We start from the raw sequence: 15,365 nt of genomic DNA on the forward strand, positions 1-15,365 counted from the left end.
CAAACCTTTTCCATCTTTCCTTGTTTAATCCCTGGCAAGGGATTTGGCTGAGGTATCGTTATAGGATATGTGTAGGTTTGTGTATATGTGTGCAGGAAAACAGGGAGAGAGAATTCAAGTCATTTTGATGTTCGTCAGTGGCTTTGATTCAGTTTGTGAAAATAAGTCTCAAAGACACTTGTTAAGAGCCTGAAATGTCAGGTTTCCTTGCAGGTTTTTAGAATAGGTGGAACGAGTTAATGACATGGTCACACCTATGCCTTAGAAAGATTACTTGGGCAGCTATGGGTCTTGCTTCTATAAGTATTTGTCAGTTGGTTCTAATAAATACAGATTAGAAAGGATAGACAAGAATCAGTGAGTAGAACTGGGAGATTCCTTACCACTTAAGCAACAGGTGATAAAGACCTGAACTAGAGTAGTGGCCATATAGGGGCAGATAAAGGGAGAGATGGGAGAAATGTATGATTGGATATAGGGAGTGAGGGAAATGGAAAAGTTCAGATGATGTGAGGTTATACACTTGGGTGACTAAACTATGGTGGTCATTGGGAGCAGAAATAGGTAAACTGGGAGTGGGAGGGAGGGGGAGTCAAGAGTCAAGAAGTAATTATTTCTGTTTTGAACATGTGGAGTTTGAGATGACATCAAGAGGCATCCTGAAGGAGACTGCAATTAATGATGTATGGTGGGAGTTCAGGATAGAGATTAGGACCTGTTATGTAGATTGGAGAACCCCTTCATATACATGAATCCTAAACCCAGGGCAGCTGAGTAGATCACTAAGATAGGGACTCATGAGGGATTTTTGAGATAGAAGGGAGGGGTCTTAGAAGTCATCTAGCCCAACCCCTTTATGCTATGGATAAGAAAACCAAAGCTCAGAAAACAGCAAAGATTTTTCTAATCTATAACCTTTTTGATGGCAGCCTTTCTGACATTCATTTATCCAATTCTGTCCCCCCAACCCCACCATTTGGCCTAGTTCAAGACCTTGCACATACTAAACAAGAAGTAAATGTTCATTTAAAGACTCTATAATACCCACTTGACCTATTCTATGGAATAGAATTGACAAATATTTACATTGTCTATATACTTCTCTACTTGTTTTATTCTGGATCTTTCCGTAGATTGTTTCGATTTTTTCATACTTCAAGTTGTCCAATATTTCTAAAGAGCCAAATGATCGCAGGGCCATGTCTGACCAAAGCTAGCCCACCTCAACTTCTTACCCTGCTATCTGAGGCCCTTCATCAACTGAGTCCCCATGTATGTCTTTAAACAACCTCTATTGTTACTCTCCAATTCAGCACCTGTGTTTTCATTTGCTGTTGACTTACTCTCGGGTGAGAGACACCTCTGTGCCTTTGGGAGTCTATTACCCATGTGTCCAATGGACTTCTTCCACCCTCCCCCTTGATGCACTTCCAAGATCTCTTGGATAGCCAAAGTCAACGTGCATCTCCATTAAGCTTCCCCTGCTTAGGTATACTCTCCTGCTTCTCAGTCTTCCCAGCAGTCATATGTCCAATTCATGCCATCTGTTTGGTGGTTGCTCATTTATTACTTTTCATTCTTATTTTCTTTTGTAAGTATCTTGTCTTTCAAGTTGTTTATTTTTTCCATGTAAACAAAATTGTGAAAAACCAGTGATTTTCTTATCATATGAGAACTCTTCTGCCTAAAGGACAGTCCATTTATGATCTGGGGGATTGACTGCGGCACTCGGAGCTTCAGTGACTTGTCCAGGGTCACAGAGTTAGTGAAATATCAGAGGCCAGATTTGACCTCAGGTCTTTGTGAATCCATGTCCAGATAGTAGATCTCATACACATGCCAGCATACCCCAGTGGATGTAATGCTGGCTTTGGAGACCTGAAGCCCTGGGTTCAAATTCCACCTTTGCCATAGATTGTCTCTGTGGCCCTGGATAAGTCATTTGACCTCATTGCCTGGGCTTGAATTTATGATGTGGCCCCTACCAGATGATATTGCTGACAAAGCGACATCTTATCTGGTGATCTCAGTCTTACTGCTTGGGGAACAGACAATAATCTGTGTTGCTCAGAGAACTGATAACATTCTGAGAGCCCATAAAATCCTGGTGAGGAGAAATAGTGCCATGAAGTCACACTTGACTGGTGCCATGGCAGAGCATTTGTTGTTCTCAAGCAGCACTCTGTCCTCTGCTAGGATAGCCATTTACAGCAAAATCAATCACAGATGGCACTTTTATTACACCCATTACTTAGGAAAACTGGCTCTGAGAGGGAAGGAGAGGCTGCAACCTGAATCAGTGAAGGGAACACCCCTGCATAACATAGTAGGGCATGAGTCACCATACCAGGAGGTAAGGAGGGGATAAAACCAATCCCCTTCACTAACTTTTCCCTGGTGGTCAACTCTTGGAGATGAGCTATTTCAGATTTGCATGGGTCATCAGATGACCAATATCCTGTCTGCCTTGAGTCCAGATTCAAAGCCTTTCTAGGATATGAAAATACCAAGACTTGTGATTGGCGCCAGCTTAAAAAACTGAGGGTTACCTCCATGACATGCTGAGGTATCAAGGATGAATTTAGAAAAGAGACCCTTGAATTAATTACATACACTACTAAATATGTAGTTTTTATGTAAGTATAGTTGTGGGCATAGCACATGTATACACACAGGAATCCACTTTGATATGGATGTATGATCTTATCAGTATAGAAGCTTCTTCCTTCTGTACAGATCACCATCCACCCATGCCTTCTCCCCTTGCGCAATTTTTGTCCATATCTTTCCATAAATGAATCCATTCCTCTTTGGAGCCCCCAGTCCAGATGAGAGGAGTCTGTGTGAAAACTAGACAAGTGTCTCTCTTGGCCGATCCCCCACTAGTCTATATTCCACTTTCCCATTCAGCCACCCATCCCCTCACCCAGGACATCTTGCTATCTCCCTGATTCTATATACATGGACCCTGGCCTTATACCCCTCACCACTTGCCATCTGTTCCTCAAGAACAGCAATCACAGTAATTCTACCATTGGTTCTAGAAAGGGCATCTGCCTCATGACATGATGATGTACTGATCATTCCCATGACTCCCCAGGCCCAAACTTTCCCCTTTGGCCACTACTGCCCCATGTGTGTTGTCTCTGCTAATTAGAAGTGAGCTCCTTAAGGTTGAAACTGTCTCACTTTTCTCATTGTATCTCCAGCACTTAGAACAGTGCTTGACACATAGTAAATGCTTAATAACTGCTTTCCTAGCCCTTCCTAAATTCTCCATTACAGTTAAACTCAATGTGTTTGGATCCTTCTTCTCACATTCTTGACACTGCATGAATGACAGTGAAGCTCCTGGCCTAGCTATCAGTTATCCTTCACATTCCCCTACATGACTTAGGAGCTAAATCTCATCTCCTTCACCATGTACTACCTGTTTGGCCCTTGGCGATTTATACAATCTCCTTGGGTCTCAGTCTCCTCATCTGAAAAATGACGGAGTTGGACGAGGTGCGTGTTTGAGCCCTAAAACCGTGGTCCTGACTCTCAGATAGGCTTTGTGCTGCTGCTCCCACAAAATTCCTTGTTTGTACCATGTTGCAGCCTTCTCATAGACACCATTCACTATTCCATCGAGATAGTTCAAGGTAAAGGGCTATGTAGTCATTAAAACACTACATAAATGTGAGTTACTCTGAAGTCTTATATGAATGTGCCATCTTGGTATGGAGGACAGCCTGGGATCAGGAAGGTCGTGCCCACAGAACACAGGGATAGCCACATCCTCCCCTGTTGGGGAGGGACCTTTGGGTCCCAGCCTGGATTCTGGGAGGTATAATGCTTTATCTACCTGTTAACTAAGGCCCAGCCCTCCTAAATTTAGGGGAGATCATTACCAGCTATGGCTGAAAATGTGTCCTCCTCCCATTCACAGGGAGCTATACTCTGGGTTCACTGGAGGTGAGCACTCCTTCTGAAGGAATCACAGGTCCTTGGAAGGACTGAGCAAAAGCCCACTGTCATTGCTGTGTGATGCTAAGGCACTCCTGGCATCATTTCTAGCTGATCCCGGTGGCTGTCTGAATAATGCCTGTAAGTTCAAACTCTTTTAGATAAAATCTGGAAAATGAGATGGAGGCTACGAAGCTCTTCTAATCCAATCCTTTCATCTCCCTTCCATTCCCTACTTTTCTCTTCTCCCTGCTATCCACAGTTTGTGTATTGACCAAAAAAGGATAAGACGTTTTTTAGGTTTCATGTATTTTATTTTTAATTTACAGAATAAAACAAGCACTTCCACCACAAAGGATAACAAGAAAGATTATTATATTGACAAAAAAGGAGAAGATTGAAAAAGTTTTGGGGACTAGAAACAAACCAAAGCATTGTTAAATCCCAAAGAAAGGAGTCTTTTTAGTAACTATTAAATTTTTATTATGTTGTTTTAGCACACAGATTGAGCACATCTCTTACAATCCTGCTTTTATTAACATGACTAGAATAGAGCTATATTTAACACTAATTTTCTAATTCAATCAGTGAGCTAATTTTGATTCATTACCTATGAAAACTGGAGTGTTTATTGTTCCCCAGAAGAGTGTTGGTCAAGAGGGGCAAGGTTTTGCTTTGTTTTGTTTTTTTTTTAAATTTGCAGGAAAAAAAGACTAATTTTTTTTTTTTTTGCAATTAGTGTCTCCATGAAAGAGGAGTAAATGATTTCCAAACTGATTTGTCCTCTCATTACTTCTAGAGTAATAGGCCCAGCTTGCACATGGACTGGTCTTGGACAGCAGGGTTCAGAGCCAGAGGAACTGAGTTCAAATCTCAGCTTGTATAACCTTGAGGAAGTTAGTTAACCTGCTTGGCCTTGGTTTCCTTAATTGTAGAGTGAGAGTGTTGACTAAATGGCCACTAAGATGCCTTCTAGTTCTTTAATTTACAGTGCTATGACCTTGGATTCAGTATATAGTTCCAATGATTAGAAGCCAAGAAAACCATGGTGACTATGGTCATTCTCTGTCAAGTTCTTTTGTTTATTCAACAAATAACCTCCCCACCCACCCCACACACAATTCTCAGCCTCAGTAGATTTTTATAGCCTTGAGGAGACTATAGCATGTACACAGTTAAATCTAATTTAAGGAAACAGTGAAGTCTTCTTTGCTGTAGGAGATGGTGACTGAGCTGAGACTGGAAGGAAGTTCAGTATTTTCATGTGTCCAGACAAAGAGGTTGAGCATTCCAGGCATGTAGGATGGTATAGTATGTTCAAAGGCCTGGAGATGGGAAACGACTTTTAAGTTGTAAAACAGGAATTATTTGAAGGATAGTGCCCATTTGGCAGAAATAATAAAATTTGTTAGGAGTTCAAGGGAAGAGACAATTTGAAAAAGTCTAAAATAAGCATGGCCTAATGTTGATATTAACATGTATAGATGAGAATATTAAGAAGGGAGAATTTTTATTGCAACTTTCACAGAAAGGGACCACTTTCCATCTCTCCAGGCTGGCTCATTCACAGAGGTCAAGTCATTTTGAAATGGCTTGCAAGTCACATTATATTAATAGCTTTAATGAAAACTGAAACTCCCAATTCCCAAAAGAGGGGAGAGAGTACTGAAAAGAGCCTCCTTGTTCAGCCCAAGGAAAGGGTGGGATGGGTTATTTTCATTTTACTGCCCTCATATCTTCCAGTCTTGTCTCTGAAAAGAGCCAAACAAATTCTGATTACTCCCTGTTGGAAGTGCTCCCTTCACTCTGAGCATCTGCTCTGCTGCTCAAACTGTCCTCCCAGGAATCTCTAGGTTTGGTACTGGGCTAATGACACATTGACCCCTTATTCAATTCGGCTTAGGTTCCTAATCAACAAGGAGCTTGTCTTTGTCCCCTTTCAAAATGAAATAAAGCCCCAAATTCAATCTAAGGGTGATCTATTTTCCTCTTCCTATTCTACATTAATGTTCAACATTATGATAAATAACCAAACCTTTAGGTAGATATGCTTTAGATGATCAAAATAGAATAAATACAAAAATTAATGGATATCTACATGGCAGCAAGAGAACTAAAGGAAGACATGAAGTCACCTGCAATAAACATTTATTAAGCACTTACTGTTTATGAGCCCTTTGTTGGGAATAAAAAGACAAAAAATGACACAGTCCCTGCCCTCAGAGAATTTCCATTCTTGTGTGTGTGAGTGTGTGTGTGATTATGCCCATGGTTCTTTGTGTTCAGTGAATCTGAGGTCAGTGTGCTGGCTCTTGTTCTCTGCCCAACTGTGATGCTCATGCATAGGTAAATGTGCAATTAGTATAAAATAAGTGAGAAGAAATCAGTGGGTTTGGAGATCTGAATTGTTGAAGTATCTATAAAGAGGAGATCTCAACAGTTCCTCTGCCTGCCAAGAGCATCATGGTCAATACTGTCAATCATGCATTTCAGAGACTCATAGAATATCTGAAGGGAACGCAGAGACTGATCTAACCCAAACTAGGATAAGGACTCCGTCTGCAACTATCCACCAAGTGGTAAATTACTAAACCTTCCTTGGCCTCAGTTTCCTCATCTGTTAAATGAGAAAGTTGTGTTAGATGTCATCTAAAGCTCCTTCCAACTCTAGATCAAGCCTGTGATTGAAGCCTTCCAATGAGGGGAAATCTCTTCACTTCTAGAGAGCTCACTTGACTGCTCTTTGTCAGGATGGTCTTGACATTGAGATGAAATCTGCCTCTGTGGCACTTTCTTTTATTGTGGTATGACTCTACCAGCTATTAAAAGAGGTGTTGAAGTCTTCATTCTGATCAGGCAAGTAGAATAGGTAGAACACTGGCTTTGGAGCCAGGGCAGACCTACATTGAAAATCCTGCCTCTGACACATAATAAACAGTTGCCTGCAGGTTAAGTTACTTAGCATGTATTTCCTCATCTCACTTCAGAAGAGTGATAGGATAATAGATGTGCTTTGTAAGCCCTATAGCAAGATATGAAGGTCACACACACACACAAATTATATTTTTATAATTACTTATTGGTGTGCATATTATTCACTCCCCCCTCTCCTGTAGAAGATAAGTTTCTTGGAAATAGAGATTGTTTGCTTTTCTTCTATTTTCATCTCCAGCACCACCACAGGGCCACTAACTATTGAACCTCCCAACAACCTCTTTTTCTTAAATCATTGTGGCACCAAGGAGGAAACTCAAACTCCAAGAAAGTCATGAAATGACTTTCCTTTGGTCACCAAGTTGAAGTGTGAATCTTGGTTTTATTGACGCCAAGTCAATTAATCAACAAGGTTTTTTATAATCACATATTAGTAGCACCTGGCACGAATTATGTGCTAGGTATCAGAGCTACAAAGACAAATGAGAGGCCCTGCCCTCAAGGGGCTTACATATTATGTAGACAATTGGTATGACAATATAGGGGGAAGGAGAAGGCACAATCCAGTATTCTCGCTCTTTAGCCATGGGTGTTGAGTGAACACATAGGGGCTTGTGTGTGCATCAGTACATAGGTTATTTCCTATGATAGATATCACTGTATCAAAATCAATCCAGCAGTAGCAGGACCCCCGGCTCTCCTCAGATATCCAGCAGCTGCCTCAATCTAGAGATCCAGATGTTAGAATGGTGGGTAGTCATCAAACTCTGTCACTACCTAGCTAAAGTGTATTACAGACTTTGGCTAAACGGCATAAACTGGCAGAAAGAGAAGAGTGTCCTGAAGGTGCTTTAGCTCACCCTTCTGTGTGGAGGCCCTGGCTTCCTTTTCCTTCCAGCTGATCCCTTTCAAAGGGCCTCTATCCCAAAACTCCCCAATGAAGACCAGCCATGTACTCAAAGGGCTCGAGGGGGAAATGGTTTGTGTTCCCATTCACACACTAGGTGGTGCCCTTCTCTGTCATAAGAACAAATTTAAAAGAAATGAAAATTTCATTGATTTCTTCTCTGCTTTGATGTCTCATGCTTCTTGCTTGATAATAAACCAAGACAGAAGTCACAGCTCTCTGTTTTTAAATGGAAGCCCCAAACATTTAATATCTGGATTTCAAAATCTGATGTTTAAGGAAACAAGGTTTATTTTATTTTGTCTTTTCATTTTCTCACTTTTATTATAGGATCAAGGCAGAACCCTACCTTACACATTATCTCATCCCTCTTCTAATTTTATATAGGAAGAAATCAAATGTCAGAAAACATAAATGATTTGCACAGTCACATAGTGTCACAGGTAAGATTTGAACCCAGATTCTGACTTTAAATCTACTCTTTGTATTGGACCACAGTCCCTCAACAAGAAGGAAATTTAGAGATAGATCATTGAGTCCCTTCCCCTCTCTAGGCCTCAGTTTCCCTCTCTGTAAAATTATAGAAATGACTTGACCAAGAGCACTCAAATGAGATTTCTTTTCCATCCCTTTTCCAGGCTCACTTAGGACTTGAATTCTCTCTAGCCAATAGAGTGACTGTCAGCAGGTGTCAGGTATAGAATTCAACTTGAATCATGCAAAAAAGCTATCTCTTATATGAAACAGTGCTGCAATGAAAGACTCTGGAGGTTCCTTTGTAAAATATTTCTGTGAGACATAAGAGATTTGAATAAACAGCTGGCATTTCAGCCATCCCCAGTTCTGAAAAAATGAACCGCCTGTGTTTTCTTCCTTATTACCAGAGGTTTTACAACCCTTCCCACCTCTTCCACAAATAAAGCTGCACCTCTGCTTAGGTTTTCAGATATGAAAGGTCTTTTCTCCTGTACTATTTATAAATGTCAATTAGTTTGAGTGTTCTCAAAAGGCATTATGACAAGGTTGAATGTTTCAGATCGGGAAGCCAAGAAATAGTAGCTGGATTAGATAAAGGGAAGAAAGAAAAACAGCTTTATAAATAAGAGTGGGGGCAGAGCGAGGTGAGCATCTGCTGGTGCTGAGAGCTTCAGATATTAAAAAAAAATTGAAAGTTTAAAACAATTCCCAAATGGGAAGAAACCTGTGCAAAGAATGAAGCATTTCCAGAATAAAGATCTCGAAGTTTTATCACTGAAGGGTGTGCTCCTCCTCCCCCACTTGGGAATGGGGTGGGCCTCTACAAAGGCTGTCCTTGAGAGGCAATGTTGATTAGTGTGCCATACTTGGAGGCAGAAAGACTGGCATCAAAAGCCCCCCTGGGATATTTACTAGCTGTATGACTCCTGGATAAAGTCCTTAACTTATAAATCTCAGATTCCTTATTGATAAGAAATGGGAATGATAAGAGTTTCCTGTTCAAAGATGATTAGAAGACTTCAATGAGTCAAGGGAATTTAGCAGCTATTTAGACCAACCCATCTGTGCTAAGGAATTTCCAATATAATATACCCAGCAAAAACGACATCTTGTATGTGAAACTCTTCACAAACCTTTAAGTGCTATTATCGAAGTTTCTAAAACTTGAAAAAAATAGTTACTCTCAAGGAAATCCTTCCCCCCCCCCCCGGGTTTCCCCAATACACAGATAAGATCGAGAAACAATGTAGCAAAATAAAAAGAGAACAACTAGCATTCTGGGACCTGGGTTCAAATCCGAATTCTGATACTAGAATGTCATCTATAAAAATGAGGCAGCTTGGAGAGGTTGGTCGAAGGTGCCTTTTAGCTCTGGATCTATTATACTAATCTTTTGGGGGTGAAAAATCCGGCTGAAAAAAAATGTATTAAGAAAAAAAGGAACCATGCAATGTTAAGGACTCTCATCTGGATTTTGAAAGTGATGTGTGGAGTCTAGTCAGGCACACAGTTAGAAGGTTGCCTTTTTCTGCAGAATCAGCCCTTGGGGCCATGACCTATGTGTAGTATCCCTGAAGCGGGATGTAAGCGTCATGAAGGCAGGGTTTGTTTTAGTAGCCCTGCGCGTGGCTGGTATTTGATGCCAAGCAACGGGAAGTTGGTAGGCCCAGTTCTGGGGTTCCCTGCTGCCAACTCTCGTGGTGCATCTCCGGAAATGAACTTCTGGCCCAGAGAGGAGATTCTCTCCCTCGAGTTGGGCACATCCAGAACTGGAGTTCGGAGTAACTAAGCGGCTGTTAGAAGGGCCTGAAGTCTCGGACCTTGCAGTTTGCAGTCAAAGCAGGCCTTTTCCTTTTCAGCAAGCCAAAGGCTCATTACTATTAGCCAGTTCATCCAAGTCCCAGGATGGCCACTCTCAGATCGGTAACACCAGTTACTTCTCTGCGCCCAGAAGAGGCTGGCCCTAACAGACCATCAGCCATGCCAGTCTCCTTTCTCCGGAGGAGCCCATCGCTGGGCATGGACGGGAGGGCGCTCAGAGCAAACAAGGACTCGCTCGCTCTCTCTCACACTCATACACGCATCACTTACACACCGTGGGAGCAGAACAACTCCGGGCAAAGCAAACTCTTAAAGACACACGCGCCTGAGTCTAGGCTGAAGTGGAGAGAAGAGGAGGCCTGGGGTCGAAGCACAGAAGGGTTTATGCAGGTTATTAGCTGAAGGCAGTTTAATATTTATGAAATGCTTAAGGGGGGAACCCTCCCCCTCCCCCCAACCCCTACACAAAGTCTTAGGCTCCGGTTACAAGGAGCTGCGTCACCCACCAAATCACATGGTCATTGTTGCTATTTCAAGGATCAAGTGGCATAAAGCCCCATCTCTGCCCCCCCGTCTCCTCCCCCCCCCCTTTGGTACCCTCTAGTGCTAGGGAGGGATGGGCAGAGAGATAGATGCTGGGGAGAGGCTGCCCGCGCCTGTGACCCAACACTCAGGCAGGCAGCCGCCCAGCACCGGGGAGGGGGGGGCGGGCTCTGAGCCCGCCTGCCCACCGTGCGCTCCTGGAGTGATTGGGGGGCGGGGGGTCCCAGGGGACACTGGGCGGCTCTAATTGGTTTCTCAATGAAAGCTAATCACCTATTCCCCGGAGGCTCTCAGGATTAGCACTCAACAGCTCCTGTCTCGCGCTTGCTTCTCGGTTCTCTCCTTGTCCCGGGGCTTTCAGGCCACTCAGCAGTAAGTGGATCGAAGCGCGCCCGCCGCTCTCTCCCCGCCGCCCCCCACCCCGCCAGCTGCAGCTGCAGCGGCAGCGGCACAGCAGGAGTCTCCGCTCTCCGGCTCGGGCGCCACTCCGGGGCTCTCTCCCGCAGCCCAATCGCCCCCTCGCCCTCCTGCCTGTCCTGGGCGCTGCTGTCCCCTCCCACCCCCTCCCTCTGCATCCGCGCCGCCGCCCGAGGAGGAGGAAAAGTTGGGCCCGGGGCTGGGCGGGCCAGGCTGGGCTGGAAGATGAGCGAGCTCGAGGAGGACTTCGCCAAGATACTGCTTCTCAAAGAGAGCCGCATCAAGGAGCTGGAGAAGCGGCTGGCCGAGAAGGACGAGGAGATCCAGGAGCTGCGGCGCAAGCTGCACAAGTGCCAGTCGGTGCTGCCCGCGCCCACCAGCCACATGGGCCCGCGGACCACCCGGGCACAGGGCATCTCGGCCGAGCCCCAGACCTACCGTTCCTTCCACGACCTGCGCCAGGCGTTCCGCAAATTCACCAAGTCCGAAAGGTAGGCGCTGGCAGCCCAGGTGGCGGCTCCGGCGGCCCGCCGGGCGTGGAGGGCGGACGGGCAGAGAGGCAGGGGACCGGCTAACTAGTGTCCCGACTCCTGACCCCCAGCCCCAGCCCCGGGACTGACCGGAGCTCTTGGAGGAGCCGAAGCAACTTGAGGCAACGGCTGCCCCGGTGGGAGGAAGGGGTGAGCAGGGGGCTCTGCCCGGGCCGTCCCAGCCCGGGATGGTTCGGGACTTTGCCCGGGGGCGTCCCGGTGTCCAGAAGCCAGGGAAGGGGAGATGGAGGGTGCCTGTGTTGGCACCGGCAGATGGGTGAGATGTGCCTGAGTCGATGCAGCCTCTCACTTCGGGCCGGCCTCTGGGAAAGCTCTCTCTTTCCCCTCTCCGCCACCCCCCCCCAAACCCTCTGCCCAGTCCTATCTAGTCCCCGGAGCACCACCCCTGGGCGGAATTCTGGCCCAGGATGGGGCGAAAGAGCGTGGAAAAAGTTTGCTCGAGCTCCCAGGAAGTTGCGGGCGCCCAGACACCGCCCAGCCTTGGGTATCCCGGCGCCTAGTCTACCGCGGCCGCTGGTCCCCGAGGCTTCAGCAGCCCCACGGGTTCCCACAGGCCCCAAGGCCCCGCCCTGCTTCTGAAGGACTTGAAGACCCCCCCCCCAAAAAAAAACTAGCTCTGGCAACTGGGCATGCTCAGTGGCGACAGCCACCCGGGGAAGCAGGAGAGCGAGAGGGGAGCCAAGGGCTGGGCTTAAGTGAGAGTCGGAATCTGGAAGGCAGACGGCACATTAGCTTGACCTTAGGGAGAATGAGTCTGACCTCCTTACTTTCTACGGTGAGGAAATTCTGTCCTAGAGAGGGGAAGCGACTTGCCCCAGGTCACTAAGTATGGGAGTGGCAGGGTAAGGACTCCTCTCAGGGCTCTGGTGACTACTCAGCTGTCTGCACCATGCCCCAAAGCCTCTTGTGTGTAGTAAAAAGAGAAAACTTTGGGCTCCAGGTCTGGATCTGCCTCCAATTAGCCTTATGACCTTGGGCAAGTCTTTGGGCCCTTCCTTGACCTTAGTTTCCTCATCAGTCAAATGGATTCCCAGGAGGGAGTGGATTAGGTGATCCTTCTAGCTGGAATGGTCCATGATCTGGCTGGTGACAAGACTGGTGAAAAGGGGATGCAGAGGCTGGGGCAAGCCTCAGCAGGCCCACTGAGGTGGATGGAGCTGTGGCCCCTAGGCAGGTCTGGGATGGGTGTGTGGTGGTTGGTGTTTCTCACTGCATGAAACAGACCCGCTTGGGACATGTTTTGCTCACCTCCTGAGGTGTTAGAAGGCTGTAGGGTTAATGTCATTGCAATGACTCCCAACGGCAAAGTGGTAGCTTTGTGTCTCCAGCTGACTCATTGACTTACCTCTTATCTGCATGTCTCGGCCACTAGAGCAGCCTTCCCTCTTACAGAATGGACCTAAGGTGGGGTCCAAGGACTTGATTCCTGAAGCATTTGGCCCCATCATGGCCAATCTGCTCCCATCCTAAAAGTATTCTCTTTTGATAAACCTCTTTAGTCTCAAGGTTTGTGTGGGGGGGGGGAGGGCTCCGTCAACCTCCCTTCCTTCTTCCTACTAGCATACACACAAAACCAACTAGCTAGCCAAAAAGCCAGAGAGGAAAACTGTGCCTGTTCAAAGTTGTAGGGGGCTCAGGATCACTGCCTGCCGAGTGTGGAGTCTGGGAAGCTTCTGCCCAGTCTGCTCCTGCTGCCTGCACCGGAGAAGTGCCATCGATCGATCGATCGGCTCCAGCACTAAGGCTCCTCTGGACATTAGGGAGAGGAAGTCCAGGCTCCCAAGCCCATTACTGGCTTTTAGCTGCTGGGAGCTCAGAGCAGAAAATGCTTTCCACAGGATATTGAATATTCCATTAGGCTCACTCTTCTCCCATCTTACCTTACGCCTTCTGTTTGCCTGACTCACTCTGGGTCTCAGTTTGGGGCCCACAGGAGTGGAAGCTACAGCCTTGGATGAGTCCCTTAACCTACTTGGTTTTGCTTAATTTGAAGGGTTCCTGTGTTTTTTAAAAGGCATCCCTAGCTACCTTGTCCCCCACTGCTGTCATCTGAGACTATTGCCAGGGTTGACCTGTGTGTCCTTCTTCAGTAGCTTTTCTCAATCACCTTTGTTTTGCCCTAACTCAGTTAGGTTCTGGATTGGAGGGTCCCCGAGAGACAGGGAGTGGGAAGAAGGGGAGAAATGACAGGAGGCTGAAAAGAGGGCACTTGCAGAATTGGCCTTTGGGAGGTGAAGTAGCCATAAGATTCTAACAGGAAGGGGCCTCAGAGGCTGTCTGCCCTGACCCCTTCATTTGGCAGATGACAAGACTGAAGCCAGGAGTTAAAATGACTGGCCTGAGGTCATACAGGGACTGAGAAGCAGCCAGTGCTTCTGCTGTTCTACAACATCAAAGGTCATTGGAATTGGAAACAGAGGTCCTGGATTCAAATCCCAATGTGGACAAGTCACTTTGTCCTCTCTGGGCCTCAGTCTCTTCAATGAAGAGGTCAGAGCAGCTGATGACTGAGGTCCATTTTCAACCTAGGGTCTTAGATCTTTCCTGTCTCCTGAAGTCAAATGATACCCCCCCCAAGTCTGTAATCCTAGGAAAAATCCTAGGAAAAAATGGGGCCTTTACAAGCGAGTCCCAGTTCATTGATGGTGTTGTTGTCACCATCAGAGAGGCCCTCTCCCTCACTGGAAGAACCCAGTGCTATTCTTTCTCCCTTCTTGATGACTCTGGTCAAGAAAGGGAGCTGGCTAGGGCCCCTGAAGGGCCAGAGGGGTTGTTGCTGAATCTGAGCTCGGCTCAGGCTGCCCAGCTGATCTCAGCAGCTGGAAACCATCGGCCTATCTCCTTGGGCAGGCCCTTCCCCAGAGGTCACCCAGCAGCTGCTGTCCTCTCCCAGCCTGGGTCCCATCACATTTTTCTAATTACTCTTCTCTGTTGTCCGGGCTGGGCCCCTCCCAGGCTCTCATAACCATTTCCCAGGATTGAGCATGGGGATTGTGCTGGGGGCCTGAGGGGACATTAAAAAGGCCTTAGCACCCCATTTGCACTTCAGCTTGGGGTGATGCCACCCAGGTGATGGCTTCTTTTGGCCTGCCCCCCTTCTCACAGAAGAGGCTTTTTCCCTGCTAGTACCAGTTTTGAGGGAGGAAGTAACTGACCTTGCAGATGCCTCCAGCCTCCCCCAGCATTTTCCCATGTGGGGCGGGAACCTGCATTCTAGGCAGTGAATGCCCTCCTTTCCCATTACGTCTGCTGAGCACATATTTGGATGTTTAGCCAGTCACTGTAGTATCTCCCTCTCTCCCCTCTCTGCTGAGTTACATTAGGGCTGAGGGGAATGTTTTCCCCTCCTTTTCCCACCGGTGCCCCATTCTGACTCATTAGAGGTTAAACAATTTGACAGGTATAATATATGGGCAGAGCAGTGGCTGGAATTGGGGGTGGGGGTATACCAGAACGTTTAAAGGGATAGGGCAAATTTAATTCTCACTCAGTACTAAGTGTCTTTAGGGCAGTCAGTCAGGAGAGTCCAAAAGGCTCTTTTTGGGAGGCAAAGTGTAATAGGTCTAACGAGGTGCTTTTGAAAGAAACATGAAGATACAGGCACCATCTGCCTGGTAGGGATGATGATAATAAGTGACAGTAATAATAGCATTCATATAGGACTTTAAGATTTGCAAAGACTTTTACATGTATTATCTCATTTGAACCTCTTAACAACTCTGTGCTATATAGGTAGGTACTGCTACTATCTTCATTTTACAGAGAGG

At 46.2% G+C, this 15,365-nt stretch overlaps 1 protein-coding gene across 1 annotated transcript in view; it reads left to right on the forward strand.

The window, feature by feature from the left end:
* The first annotated feature begins 11,203 nt into the window (after window positions 1-11,203).
* Window positions 11,204-15,365, forward strand: part of PRKG1 (protein kinase cGMP-dependent 1) — a 1,361,110-nt gene continuing 1,356,948 nt past the window's right edge. The window contains exon 1 of the mRNA XM_020974951.2: window positions 11,204-11,538. Within this exon, the coding sequence (XP_020830610.1) occupies window positions 11,273-11,538 (266 nt within the window). The 5' untranslated portion in view covers window positions 11,204-11,272. The remainder of the gene's footprint in view (window positions 11,539-15,365) is intronic.

This window comes from Phascolarctos cinereus, unplaced genomic scaffold (genome assembly GCF_003287225.1).
Source record: "Phascolarctos cinereus isolate Bilbo 61053 unplaced genomic scaffold, phaCin_HiC Scaffold_3;HRSCAF=262, whole genome shotgun sequence".
In the NCBI taxonomy this organism is placed as follows: Eukaryota; Metazoa; Chordata; class Mammalia; order Diprotodontia; family Phascolarctidae; genus Phascolarctos; species Phascolarctos cinereus.